General features: G+C 43.7%; 1 protein-coding gene across 2 annotated transcripts; it reads right to left on the bottom strand.

The window, feature by feature from the left end:
• Nucleotides 1-9,597: 9,597 nt before the first annotated feature.
• On the bottom strand, nucleotides 9,598-14,584 carry LOC111965718 (ETS-related transcription factor Elf-2). 2 transcript variants are annotated; one of them, XM_023989965.2, is made up of 9 exons: nucleotides 14,301-14,584; nucleotides 13,546-13,629; nucleotides 13,021-13,243; nucleotides 12,016-12,129; nucleotides 11,700-11,816; nucleotides 11,476-11,565; nucleotides 11,114-11,306; nucleotides 10,595-10,825; nucleotides 9,598-10,385 (listed from the first exon to the last, which is right to left on the bottom strand). In XM_023989965.2, the coding sequence occupies exons 2-9, from the start codon at nucleotides 13,618-13,620 to the stop codon at nucleotides 9,689-9,691; spliced, it is 1,740 nt and encodes a 579-aa protein (XP_023845733.1). In that variant the 5' UTR covers nucleotides 13,621-13,629; nucleotides 14,301-14,584; the 3' UTR covers nucleotides 9,598-9,688. The 2 variants fall into 2 exon arrangements, with proteins under 2 accessions (XP_023845733.1, XP_023845734.1); XM_023989966.2 differs by having other exon boundaries at nucleotides 12,016-12,126.
• Nucleotides 14,585-14,780: the final 196 nt, after the last annotated feature.

Here is a 14,780-nt window from a genome sequence, read left to right as displayed (position 1 = left end):
TGTTAATATTGTTCATGACACAATGTCCTTGATGTCAAATTCGCCCAGTGTATTTACTAAATGCTTAAGCACAAACCACAAACATTCAGAAAAATCTCTCTCACTCATCCCCCGTCTTTCTGGCTGGTGCATAGGCAAGCACTCCACTTCTGATGGTTTCAGGCCATCTTCTCCACTGTGACCCAGCTCTGCTGATGATGATGTGACCATTGACAATATAACAGGTTTTATATATACAGTGGGGAGAACAAGTATTTGATACACTGCCGATTTTGAAGGTTTTCCTACTTACAAAGCATGTAGAGGTCTGTAATTTTTATCATAGGTACACTTCAACTGTGAGAGACGGAATCTAAAACAAAAATCCAGAAAATCACATTGTATGATTTTTAAGTAATTAATTTGCATTTTATTGCATGACATAAGTATTTGATACATCAGAAAAGCAGAACTTAATATTTGGTACAGAAACCTTTGTTTGCAATTACAAAGATCATACGTTTCCTGTAGTTKTTGACCAGGTTTGCACACACTGCAGCAGGGATTTTGGCCCACTCCTCCATACATACCTTCTCCAGATCCTTCAGGTTTCGGGGGCTGTCGGTGGGCAATACGGACGTTCAGCTCCCTCCAAAGATTTTCTATTGGGTTCAGGTCTGGAGACTGGCTAGGCCACTCCAGGACCTTGAGATGCTTCTTACGGAGCCACTCCTTAGTTGCCCTGGCTGTGTGTTTCGGGTCGTTGTCATGCTGGAAGATCCAGCCACGACCCATCTTCAATGCTCTTACTGAGGGAAGGAGGTTTTTGGCCAAGATCTCGCGATACATGGCCCCATCCATCCTCCCCTCAATACGGTGCAGTCGTCCTGTCSCCTTTGCAGAAAAGCATCCCCAAAGAATTGTTTCCACCTCCATGCTTCACGGTTGGGAMGGTGTTCTTGGGGTTGTACTCAAACCTTCTTCTTCCTCCAAACACGGCGAGTGGAGTTTAGACCAAAAAGCTCTATTTTGTCTCATCAGACCACATGACCTTCTCCCATTCTCCTCTGGATCATCCAGATGGTCATTGGCAAACTTCAGACGGGCCTGGACATGCGCTGGCTTGAACAGGGGGACCTTGCGTGCGCTGCAGGATTTCAATCCATGACAGCGTAGTGTGTTACTAATGGTTTTCTTTGAGACTGTGGTCCCAGCTCTCTTCAGGTCATTGACCAGGTCCTGCCGTGTAGTTCTGGGCTGATCCTCACCTTCCTTATGATCATTGATGCCCCACGAGGTGAGATCTTGCATGGAGCCCCAGACCGAGGGTGATTGACCGTCATCTTTGAACATCTTCCTTTTCTAATAATTGCGCCAACAGTTGTTGCCTTCTCACCAAGCTGCTTGCCTATTGTCCTGTAGCCCATCCCAGCCTTGTGCAGGTCTACAATTTATCCCTGATGTCCTTACACAGCTCTCTGGTCTTGGCCATTGTGGAGAGATTGGAGTCTGTTTGATTGAGTGTGTGTACAGGTGTCTTTTATACAGGTAACAAGTTCAAACAGGTGCAGTTAATACAGGTAATGAGTGGAGAACAGGAGGGCTTCTAAAAGAAAAACTAACAGGTCTGTGAGAGCGGAATTCTTACTGGTTGGTAGGTGATCAAATACTTATGTCACGCAATAAAATGCAATTTAATTACTTAAAAATCATACAATGTGATTTTCTGGATTTTTGTTTTAGATTCCGTCTCTCACAGTTGAAGTGTACCTATGATAAAAATTACAGACCTCTACATGCTTTGTAAGTAGGAAAACCTTCAAAATCGGCAGTGTATCAAATACTTGTTCTTCCCACTGATATATATATATATATATATATATATTATATATATATGGTTGGAGCTCAGTCTCCATTGCTCTGCGCCACCGTTGTCTTGGGCCTCCCCCTCAAATCTCTATTGAGAATAAAACATGCATGACTTAGCCTCCCACCTCACTTCTGCAGCCTTTGGTTGGGCAGGCTAGTCTACAGCACCTATCAGGCAACAACAGCAGGCTATTAACAATACTGTAGTGTAGAAAGCAGAACTAGCAGCTTGGCAGCATACACTGTGTACCAAACATTAGGAACACCTTCCTAATATGAATTGGCATGCTAATTGAGTGACTGACATAAGAAAATGCACATTTTGAAATTGCACCTTGTGTATTCTACTGCTAACTCAACAGTAGGTTGAGACCCCGACTGAATTCCTAAAAAATGTTATATATATTACACTACCGTTCAAAAGTTTGAGATCACTTTAGAAATGTCCTTGTTTTTTAAAGGAAAGCAAAAAAAAAATGGTCAATTAAAATAACAAATTGATCAGAAATACAGTGTAGACATTGTTAATGTGTAAATGACTATTGTAGCTGGAAACAGGTGATTTTTAAAAATAAGAATATCTACATAGGCGTACAGAGGCCCATTATCAGCAACCATCACTCCTGTGTTCCATGGCACGTTGTGTTAGCTAATCAACATTTATCATTTAAAAGACTAATTGATCACTAGAAACCCTTTTGCAAATTATGTTAGCACAGCTGAAAACTGTTGCTCTGATTTTAAAGAAGCAATAAAACTGGCTTCTTTAGACTTAGTTGAGTATCTGGTACATTCCAGCATTTGTGGGTTCGATTACAGACTCAAAATGGCCAGAAACAAAGAACTTTCTTCTGAAACTCGTCAGTCTATTCTTGTTCTGAGAAATTAAGGCTATTCCTTGTGAGAAATTGCCAAGAAACTGACGATCTCGTACAACGCTGTGTACTACTCCCTTCACAGAACAGCGCAAACTGGTTCTAACCAGAATAGAAAGAGGAGTGGGAGGCCCCGGTGCACAAATAAGCAAGAAGACAAGTACATTAGTGTCTAGTTTGAGAAACAGACACCTCACAAGTCCTCAACTGGCAGCTTCATTAAATAGTACCCGCAAAACACCAGTCTCAACGTCAACAGTGAAGAGGCAACTCCGAGATGCTGGCCTAGGCAGAGTTGCAAAGAAAAAGCCATATCTCAGACTGGCCAATGAAAAGAAAAGATTAAGATGGGCAAAAGAACACAGACACTGAACAGAGGAACTCTGAGTAGACCGTGTCCAAACTTTTGACTGGTACTATATATATATATATATGTGTGTTCAAAACATTAGGAACACCTTCCTAATATTGAGTTGTACCCCCTTTTGCCCTCAAACAGCCTCAATTCATCGGGGCATGGACTCTGCAAGGTGTCAAAAGCGTTCCAACGGGATGCTGGCCCATGTTGACTCCAATGCTTCCCACAGTTGTATCAAATTGGCTGGATATCCATTGGGTGGTGGACCCTTCTTGATACAAACGGGAAACTGTTGAGCGTGAAAAACCCAGCAGCGTTGCAGTTCTTGACACAAACCAGTGCGCCTTGCACCTACATCCAAACTCTGTTCAAAGGTACTTCAATCTTTTGTCTTGCACATTCACCTTCGAATGGTTACACTTACACAATCCATGTCTAAATTGTCTCAATGCTTAAAAAGCATTATTTAGCCTGTCTCCTCCCTTTCATCTACACTGATTGAACTGGATTCAACAAGTGACATCAGTAAGGGATCATTGCTTTCACCTGGTCAGTGTATGTCATGGAAATAGCAGGTGTTCTTAAAGTTTTGTACACTGTTCACGGGGATATTTGTCACTGTGTGAAACTTTGCACTTTCGGAGGGACTTGAGAGCATCACAGCCCTCCAACCAGCACCACAGATACTGGAGAAAGACCCCCACACCTTGCATAAGTAATCGGGTGTGTGTGGTACCTTTCCCTCTCCAAGTCTCCCCAGGTCAATGTTGCTGTTGGTGTCAGGCTGAGGTTGTTGTGTCTTCGTCTTCCTTCCCCCTGCAAGGAAACCAACCAAATATAACTTAGTACACTTCATATAATATACAACTTCATGTTTATTAGAGACACACAGGGGCAGTGGACAACACAGAGATGGATAATAAAGAAAACATTTAGTTGCATTGGAGGCTGACCATAGGTAAGTGCGTGTGTGTGGTAATGACCCCTCAGCTGGTTAGCCCTTAAGTCTGCTGCCCTTGAGCATGACTCTGGACACGATGGTGAGTCAGAATAGGATGAGTGTGAGGGAATGTGTGGACAGGAAGTTACATGGGGCTTCTAACCCTGATCTCACCTGATCCCTTCCAATCCCATCAGGCCATACTGTGAGAGGACATAACACTGGGATATAACAGGTGACGGAGCCCAGCAGGTAAATTAATACCAAATAGCACAGTGTGCAGTGTGCAGTGATCCAAGTCTTTAGCATTTCTACTCCATCTGCAATGATGGGTATACGACTGCACAGAATGTCTGCACCAATTGGCTCATTCGTCCCCCCTCTCCCCTGTAACTATTCCCCAGGTCGATGCTGTAAATTAGAATATCTTCTCAGTCAATTTACCTGGTAAAATAAGGGTAAAATAAAAAATGATCCTCGTAAATAGGCACTTTGACAGTAAATGTGATGTGACTAGATGGGTTACTACCAATATTGTGTGCATCTTTTTATCACATACCATTCATGTGTCAAGTAGTTTCAGATGTTCTTGAGGCCAGGATAGGACATGCACAGTGCATTCGGAAAGTATTCAGATCCCTTGACTTTTTCCACATTTTGTTACGTTACAGCCTTATTCTAAAATGTATTAAATTGTTTGTTTTTCTCTTCAATCTACACACAATGAACCATAATGACAAAGTGAAAATAGGTTTTTAGACATTTTGGAAAATAAAATAAAATTTGAAATATTACATTTACATAAGCATTCAGACCCTTTACTCAGTACTTTGTTGAAGTACCTTTGGCAGCGATAACAGCCTAGAGTCTTCTTGGGTGTGACGCTACAAGCTTGGCACACCTGTATTTGGTGAGTTTCTCCCATTCTTCTTTGCAGATCCTCTCAAGCTCTGTCAGGTTGGATGGGGAGCGTCGCTGCAAGCTATTTTCAGTTCTCTCCAGAGATGTTCGAACGGGTTCAAGTCCGGGTTCTGGCTGGGCCACTCAAGGACATTCAAAGACTTGTCCCGAAGCGACTCCTACGTTGTCTTTGCTGTGTGCTTAGGGTCATTGTCCTGTTGGAAGGTMAACCTTCGACCCAGTCTGAGGTCCTGAGCGCTCTGTAGCAGGTTTTCATCAAGGATATCTCTCTACTTTGCTCTGTTCATCTTTCCTTCAATCCTGACTTGTCTCCCAGTCCCTGCCGCTGAAAAACATCCATACAGCATGATGCCACTAGGCTTCACCGTAGGGATGGTGCCAGGTTTCCTCCAGATGTGACGCTTGGCATTCAGGCCAAAGCGTTCAATCTTGGTTTCATCAGACCAGAGAATCTCATTGTCAGAGTCCTTTAGTTGCCTTTTGACAAAATCCAAGGGGGCTATCATGTGCATTTTACTGAGGAGTGGCTTCCGTCTGGCCACTCTACCATAAAGGCCTGATTGGTGGAGTGCTGCAGAGATGGTTGTCCTTCTGGAAGGTTCTCCCATCTCCACAGAGGAACTCTGAAGCTCTGTCAGACTGACCATCGGATTCCTGGTCACCTCCCTGAGAAAGGCCCTTCTCCCACGATTGCTCAGTTTGGCCAGGCTGCCAACTCTGMGAAGAATCTTGGTGGTTCCAAACTTCTTACATTTAAGAATGATGGTGGACACTGTTTTCTTGGAGACCTTCAATGCTGCAGAAATTTTGGGTAACCTTACCAAGATCTGTGCCTCAACACAATCCTGTCTCGGAGCTCTACGGACAATTCCTTCGACCTCATGGCTTGGTTTTGGACAGAATAATAGTGAAGACATCAAAACTATGAAATAACACATATGGAATCAAGTAGTACCCAAAAAAGTGTTAAACAAATCAAAATATATTTTATGTGTGAGATTCTTCAAAGTAGCCAGCCTTTGCCTTGATGACAGCTTTGCACACTCTTGGCATTCTCTCAACCAGCTTCACCTGGAATGCTTTTACAACAGTCTAGAAGGAGTTGTTACATATGCTGAGCACTTATTGGCTGCTTTTCCTTCACTCTGCGGTCCAACTCATCCCAAACCATCTCAATTTGGTTGAGGTCAGGTGATTGTGGAGGCCAGGTCATCTAATGCAGCACTCCATCACTCTCCTTCTTGGTCAAATAGCCCTTACACAGCCTGGAGGGTTGGTGGGTCATTGTCCTGTTGAAAAACAAATGATAGTCCCACTAAGGGCAAACCAGATGGGATGGCGTATCGCTACAGAATGCCGTGGTAACCATGCTGGTTAAGTGTGCATTGAATTCTAAATAAATCACTGACAGTGTCACCAGCAAAGCACCCCCACACCATCACACCTCCTTCATGCTTCACGGTGGGAACCACACGTGGAGATCATCTGGTCACCTACTCTGCGTCTCACAAAGACACGGCGGTTGGAACCAAAAAATCTCAAATTTGGACTCATCAGACCTAAGTACAGATTTCCACCGGTCTAATGTCCATTGCTTGTGTTTCTTGGCCCGAGCAAGTCTCTTCTAATTGGTGTCCTTTAGTGGTTTCTTTGCAGCAATTCAACCGTGAAGGCCTGATTCACGCAGTCTCCTCTAAACAGTTAATGTTGAGATGTGTCTGTTACTTGAACTCTGGGCTGCAATCTGAGGTGCAGTTAACTCCAATGAARTTATTCCCTACAGCAGAGGTAACTCTGGGTCTTCCTTTCCAGTGGCGGTCCTCATGAGAGCCAACTTCATCATAGCCCTTGATTTTTGTGACTGCACCTGAAGAAATGTTCAAAGTTCTTGAAATGTTCCAGGTTGTCTGCCCTACCTGTCTTAAAGTAATGATGGACTGTCATTTCTCTCTATTTGAGCTGTTCCATAATATGGACTTGTTCTTTTACCAAATAGGGATATCTTCTGTCAGTATAAATTTCTTTTTGAAAACATTTCTAAAAACCTGTTTTTGCTTATGGGGCATTGCGTGTAGATTGAGGAAAATGTTTTATTTAATACATTTTAGAATAAGGATGTATTAACATGTGGAAAAAGGGAAGGCATCTGAATACTTTTCAAATGCACTGTATATAGAATACAAGGCCATTGACAGTAAAAGGTATCCAGCTGAGTTTGAAGACACACACAAACATCAGCTGTGGGTTGCCATTCTACAGTTGTGTAAAGTACTTAAGTAAAAATAATTGAAAGTACTACTTAAGTAGTTTTTTMGGGTATCTGTACTTTACTTTCTTGACAACTTTTACTTCACTACATTCCTAAAGAAAATGTACGTTTTACTCCATACATTTTCCATGACAACTGAAAGTTACATTTTGAATGCTTAGCAAGACAGGAAAATTGTCAAATTCAAGCACTTATCAAAAGAACACGTGGTCATCCCTACTGACTCTGGCCTGGCGGACTCACTAAACACAAATGCATCTTTTGTAAATAATTTCTTAGCGATGGAGTGTGCCCCTGGCTTCCATACACTTTAAAAACAAAAAAAATGCTTAATAAGGAATTTTAAATTATTTTTACTTGATACTTAAGTATATTTGAGCAATTTTTATTACTTTTGATACTTAAAACCAAATAATTTTAGACAAGTAGTATTTTACTGGCTGACTTTCACTTGAGTAACTTTCTATTAAAAAGGTATTTATACTTTTACTCAAGTATGACAATTGGGTACTTTTTCCACCACTGCCGGTCTATCGCGACTGACCATAGAACACCGGCTATAATTTTCGGACGATTTTACTTGACACCCAGGTCATCTACCGCACACGATTTTGGTTTGTCTAGTCCTTTACGTTTTTTTCAACTCCGACTGAAAGAGATTCAGTGCCAGATTCAGTGCCAACAAGTATTGACCAAGACAAGATGTTTCAATTCATGTTTGTTTTTTTATAATACATACTTCAGTAAAATCTACATCAATACACTTTGAGAGTACATGAAAATAGCATATGCTTCAAATGTGGGAATATACCATCTGGATCTGTCTTTTCTTAACACAAACATCCTTTCGCTCCCTTTTCTGAACAGTAAAAAATATATATAATAACACAAAAAAAACATTGAGTGTGGAGGGACYGTGCTGTGGAGGACTAGACTACTTTCCATAGCCAGATGATGGGAACCAACCAGTCAGAGGAAAACCCAAAGATTTCAACTACGAGACAAAAGAACTACACTTGCATTGAACTTAGAATACATTGTACGTAACCTGCTGCAGAGTATCAAAAAGTTTACACAAATCTTTCAGGCTTCCTTTATATTATGTTTTTGATTAAAAGAAGCATGTTCAATGTACAATCTAAGGCTTACCCATCGTTTGAGATCCAAAGAGCTTCTAAAGCATGTACACTCTCCTACATATTTATCTGGACAGTYAAGCTAAAACTTTTAATTTGTCTCTATACTCCAGCATTTAAAATTTGAGATCAAATGTTTCATATGAGGGGACCGTTCAGAATGTCACCTGTTATTTGAGGGTATTTTCCTACATATCTGTTTTACTGTTTTTTAAAAACTGAAAACACTAGTCCATTCGAAGGTATAAGGTATTCCTGGAATGCAATGACTACATCAAGCTTGCGACGACAAACTTGTTGGATGCATTTGCAGTTTGTTTTGGTTGTGTTTCAGAGTATGTTGTGCCCAACAGAAATGGTAAATAATATAGTGTCATTTTGGAGTCACAAACAAAATAAATTGAATATGTTTCTGAACACTTCTACATTAAATGTGGATGATACCATAATTAATGATAATCTTGAATGAACTGTGAATAATGACGAGTTAGAAAGTTAGAGGCACAAAGATCATACCCCCAAGAAAGGCTAACCTCCCACCACTTTTTGGGGGGTGTGATATTTATGCCTCTAACTCGCACTCTCTCACTTATTCACGATCATCCGTAGTCTTGGTAGCATCCAGATTAATGTAGAAGTGTTTAGAAACATTCTGTAATATTTAAATTAAAAGTGACTCCAAAATGACAATACATTATTTACTATTCATTTCTATTGGACATAAAATTCTGAAACACAGCCAAAGCAAACTGCAAATGCAGAATCACAAGCTTGATATCACTGCGTGCTAGGAATATGGGACCAAATACTAAACTTTTGACTACTTTAATACTTATACTAGTGAATTTGTCCAAATATGTATAACACCTTCAACTGGGGGGACTAGATACATAAAGTGATTTAATTTCTAAACGGTGAAAAAGATAGTCATGAAAATACCCTCAAATAAAAAAGGTGACATTCTGTACGGTCACCTCACATTAAATAATTAATCAAATCCAAAATGCTGGAGTATAGAGCTAAATTAAAAGTTTTAGCTTCACTGTCCAAATCAATACGTAGGAGAGTGTAGCTATGTATTATGTATACAAAGTCCCTTTATCCTCATCTCTTTTCCTGGTTTTCTGATGTGGAGGGAGGGATGACACTACAGCTCCAGTTTGAAGACTAGCTCCCTGGTAACTAGGAGCTCCATAGCTGAGGTTCAGTTCAGAGCTCTCCTCCTCTGTATGGTCCTACAGCTCCACTGCCCAGTGATTGGAGGATGGGAAGGGAAGACTCCACTTCAAAACACAGGGTCAATATGGAGTCAAGTAGCTGTCGGGCCCCTTGGCCTCGAGTTCAAGATTCAGGGTCCACTGGGTTCTGTGCCGACTCCGAGTCAGAGGGGTCTTCCGGGCTAGACTGGGGGAGCTCCGTGCTAACTGAAGGGGTGGACACTGGGAGGGCTGTGTGGGGTGAGATGGCTTCTTTTTCAGGGTGTGTAGAGGGGGTAGGTACAGGGATTGTGATTGTGATGGTGGTGGAGGGAGGGAGCTGTGGTTTACCTACAGGGGAGGCGGCAGGTGGCTGCTGGGTCACAGTCACAGGCTTTGCCAGTATGAGTGGAGGGGCTGGTTTAGCCTGCACCAGCTGGGTGACTGGTTTAGCCTGCACCAGCTGGGTGACTGGTTTAGCCTGCACCAGCTGGGTGACTGGTTTAGCCTGCACCAGCTGGGTGACTGGTTTAGCCTGCACCAGCTGGGTGACTGGTTTAGCCTGTATGAGCTGAGCTAGCTGGCCTGAGAGCTGGGCTGAAAGGTTGCCCTGCGTAAGCTGAGCTAGCTGGGCCGCCGGGATGGTGATGATGGTGATCTTCTCTCCGCTCTTGACCCCGGCGGGCATCATGGCGGGCAGGGTCTGGATCACCAGCTTGGGCCCGCCAGCGTGGGCGTTGCCCAGGGTGATGGGAGCCTGGGTGGTGAAGATGGTGGAGGAGTTGAGGGTCATCTGACCCAGTGTCGTCGTCATGACCATGGGCATGGCCAAACGCATGGTCCTGTACATAAGACAGAAACAAAGATGTAACTACTTCACCGTGCATTTGGATGAAAATGGACACGGACAGAATCACACTTGCATGTTCTCTCTTATGTCTGCTGCCCTTAACACTTTTTCAAATAAATACCACAGATTTTCGCCTGGGGGGAAAAAAGTGCTWCAAAAATTTATGAATTATTTCATGACTTCTCCAATCACGCCTCTCACCTGTTGCCGGACGAGGTCGGTATGACGGTGACGTAGCTCTGCTGTGTCTGGGTGGAGGTGGCAGGGTCAATAATCAGTGTCTGGTGGTGCTCAGAGGGTTCCCCCTCCTCTCCCTCCTCCTCCTCCTCCCCGTCATCGTCGATCACCCTGATGTTCTTGGGCATGTCTTTAAACTGGTAGGCTAGCCTCTGGCCCGCCACCTTGGCTAGGATCCCCCTCTGGTAGTAATACCTGGACAGGAACAACCGTACCAGGCAGACTACTGCACTTACACTGACAATACTTGCGGAAATACACTCAGTTTACCTAACCTAAGAAGTGTCATACCGTTGCATGCATTTTAAAAGGGGAACTTAAGGGTTAAATGCCTGCATTTTAAACAGACACAAATCAAAAATTGCATTACTCATTCCTTAGCATAAAAATAATACAGATATATTGGGTCAACAGTAAGCCTTACACACTAACTATAGTGAGGAATTGGCTATCCAATATAGTAGAATGGTATCCCATAGTTACCTGAGTGCCCTGCCCATGGTTTCATAGTTCATGTCAGGTTTGTTCTTGTGTTTACCCCACAGCTTGGACACGGCCTTGGAGTCSACCAGCTTGAAGATGCCCTTGTCCCGCTGCATCCACTTGATGTATCTGGGACAGGTGTTCTTATCCTGGAGGAGATCCAACAGGAACTCCCATAGGTAGGTGGTGCTCCCTGGAGGACGGAGGGAGAGAGAAGACCAACGTCATTCATACAGAGGATCGCTCACACACAGGCTAACTACTGAAGGGATATGGTCCCATCCTGAGTTGCTCTACGTAGAGAAGAATCCCTTCATGGGCTTGACAAACCCTAGCCCTCGCTGTGTGTGTGTGTGTGGTACCTTTGCCCTCTCTGGGTCTCTGCCTGATCCCCAGGTCATTGTTGCCGTTGGTGTCAGGCTGAGGCTGTTGTGTCTTCGGCTTCCGTCCCCCTGCAAGGAAACCAACCAAGCATAACTTCGTACATTTGATATAATATACAACTTAACTTTTAATACTAGGTTGCACACAGTGACCAACACAGAGACAGATGGTAAGAACACATTTGGTTGTGTCTGAGGCAGACCTTTCTTCTTCTTGGCAGACGGAGGCTCATAGTCGGGGGGTATAGGGAAGCTGTCCTCCTCTATGGGCTCACACTCCGTAGACACCTCCACCACCGTCTCCATCATCACGTCCTCCACTGAGACACATACAGACAATAGTTCATTATTACAGCCACAGAGCAGTGTGAAGATTCAACTCAGACTGCTAAATGGTAACAAAAACTGTGGTAGAACGAACTTTGCCACATTTTACGCTCATGTTTTTCAGCCGACATCATGGCCCGCCACCCACTTATAATGCCTGGCCCCCGGCAAGGCCAATGGAGGAGGGGTTACCTGTGTTGTTGCGGTCTCCATGGAAACTGCTGGGGGAGTCCATGTGAAGAAGGGCCTCGGCCGCCTCGAAGGTCTTATCAAAGCACACCATGCCCCCGTGTGACGACACCTCTACTACGACAACACAGGAGACGGGGAGGTAGGTTAAAGGAGTGGCGAAAATACACTTGACATTTCAATTCAATGTAATGTTCGTTCAATTACTTTGTTTCAATCAGTATTCAACCGTATGTTCCTATGCCTGGGGCCCTACAGCAGCAGATACCACAGACGTTCACCCTTGAAAGCAGTTAGCTGGGCAAGATGGATGTTTCCTTTCATGAAATAATGAGAGGTTAGGCTAAGTGAACCTGTACTTTTGGGACACTGATAGTAAACCGTGTAGCCTTTATCCTTGTAGCGTTGGAGAGAAGGAGTGATGTAGCCTGTACCAGCTATCACCCTACGTCTTCTATTTCCCCACTCTTTATCTCACTCATTCACAATCCTCCCCCATTCCACGTTTGGTTGTGCATAGTAACTACTGGCTACAGAAGATCTATCTTGAGGATGGTCATTGGTCAACATCCAATAAAGCTGTCCCCTCCCTCAAACCTCAATGACTTCTGTCACTCTTCCAATGGGCTCAGTTCATACACCACTAGATGTCCTTCTCGAGATGGTCCCAGAAGAAAATAATACTCCTGATATATTGGAAAGTCTAAAATCCAATTTATGCTTGTTCAGGCAATGCGATGCAGAGGCTCTGTACGTAGGGTGTGACAATTGCGGAGCCTCCGGAGGCCAACTCGAGCACCGTACCGCATTGCTGTGCACCTCCCAAATTTTGTAACAATGCAGAGGGCTCCGTACAGCTCCGCATGGACATGTTTGGTTTGACGACAGGTGAGTGTGGGAAGGCCAGTACAGGGGCTAGAGCCTTTTACACCCACACTCCTCTAAAGCAATCACTCAATCAAAAACACTAAATAGCACTGTCTAATCCTGCACCACCCTCCCTCTCACCTGTCTCCACTACCTCTGTGACCACCTCCTGCTCGTCTCCCACGTCTTGCATCAGGTAGGTCCCGTCGTCATAGACCAGCACCTGGGCAGCGTAGCACTGCTCCAACTGGGCACAGGGCACCTCTTCCACCACCACAGCAGGATACTCCTCCCCATCCTCCCCTATTACAGTCTCCACTATCTCCTGCACCACCTCCCCCTCCTCACCGAGGTTCTCCTCACTCTGGAGAAAGAACAGAGACACATTGAAGGAAGCGCAAGCTGAAACGTACATCATGTGTTTTGTGTATTTGAACATTTGTTGAATCATTTCTAATAAATCCGGATAACAGAGACGCCATGGTCCKGAGAAAAACATGTTATTCATTGGTTCACTTCACAATATTATTCATGTCAATGGGATATTTATATCAGCCCTGACCCAGGTGCTTTAAGCTTGGAATGGGCTTGTGTGTGGCACTGGTAGTGCAAGTATAACACCTTTTAAACGTTGCATAGGGAAAGTTAGGACCGTTTATCTCTTACCTGCTCAGTCTCTTCCATGACAGTGACATACTCCACCATATTCCCTCCACCGTCTGCCACCACAACAGAGGTCATCACTCATTCCTATGGAAATAAAACAGGTAATCAGAGCCAGCCTCTTCCCCAACCACAGTCCATCACAGACTAGGAACAGTTCTGTATTGGGCCCTGATTCCTGAAGTATGCACTAGCGTACTCATCACAGCTAACGGAGAAACGAAACTAGCTAGCTTACACTGCAACAGTAAAAAGAACAAACGTCAATTTAGCTAAAATTGACCATGTTCAGCAATAGACCTGAGGAAACTCTACACACTCTGTAGAACGCGATAGTTYCTTTTTGCGCATCACGTTCACAAGCACTTCACGTTCACAAGCGTGACCCCAATGTTTACATCATTTGTGCAGTATCTAGGTTGTAGCTACATTAGCCAGCTAGCTATTAACGTTAACAAACTAGCTAACTATAGGTTCTACATTGTAGCTTTAATGTACATTGACTGGTAGATAGGTGTTCCAAGTTGTGTTATCAGAGCGATGACACGTTAAGTTAACTTGCCGAACTAACTACTACACAGGAAATGTTTAATAATATTTTTGTTCGTTTGTTAGCGGCGAACATAGCTCGCTTGTTAGCTACATAGTTAGCAGCGCCAGCTAGCTAAGGTTGGCTGTCATATGGCCATCCTTGCCCGTTGAACACCACAGATCCAATTATGTTATTACATAAAAGTTGGCAAAATAACGTTCCTTACCTCTTATGTTGCTTGTCCTGCAGTCGATAACTTCAAGATAGGTCTAGCTCTGTAAGCTAGCTGGCTAGCCAAATTGACCAGGCCGACGTCGACGCGCTCCTTAATTTGAATACTCTCAAGTGTTTGCAAGCACAATATTTCAGCCAAATAGCTTGCTATGTGCTCTTAGGTTGATTTTCACCGACAAACAATACTGAAATGCTGTATATTGCKTTTGTTTTAAGTTAGTCCTATTTTACAGGATGTTTCGATCTCACTACTTTCCTGCGCGCCGTCTCTTTGCTGAGAGAAGTCGGGCCAACCTTCTGTAGCCCGCTAGCGAATGACACATTGGCCACGATGACGTCAGAGCATCGCGCTACTATCCCCTGGCAGTGGACCCATCCAAAACTGGCCCTGACGTTACAAAAAGTCATCGATAAATAAATTATTTCAGACACACTTCTGTAAATAGAAATGGCTGCATGAATACATCCTTTG

Source organism: Salvelinus sp. IW2-2015, linkage group LG6.2 (genome assembly GCF_002910315.2).
Source record: "Salvelinus sp. IW2-2015 linkage group LG6.2, ASM291031v2, whole genome shotgun sequence".
Taxonomy (NCBI): domain Eukaryota; kingdom Metazoa; phylum Chordata; class Actinopteri; order Salmoniformes; family Salmonidae; genus Salvelinus; species Salvelinus sp. IW2-2015.
Note: the sequence above shows the minus strand (reverse complement) of the source record. Positions and strands in the feature narration are given on the sequence as shown.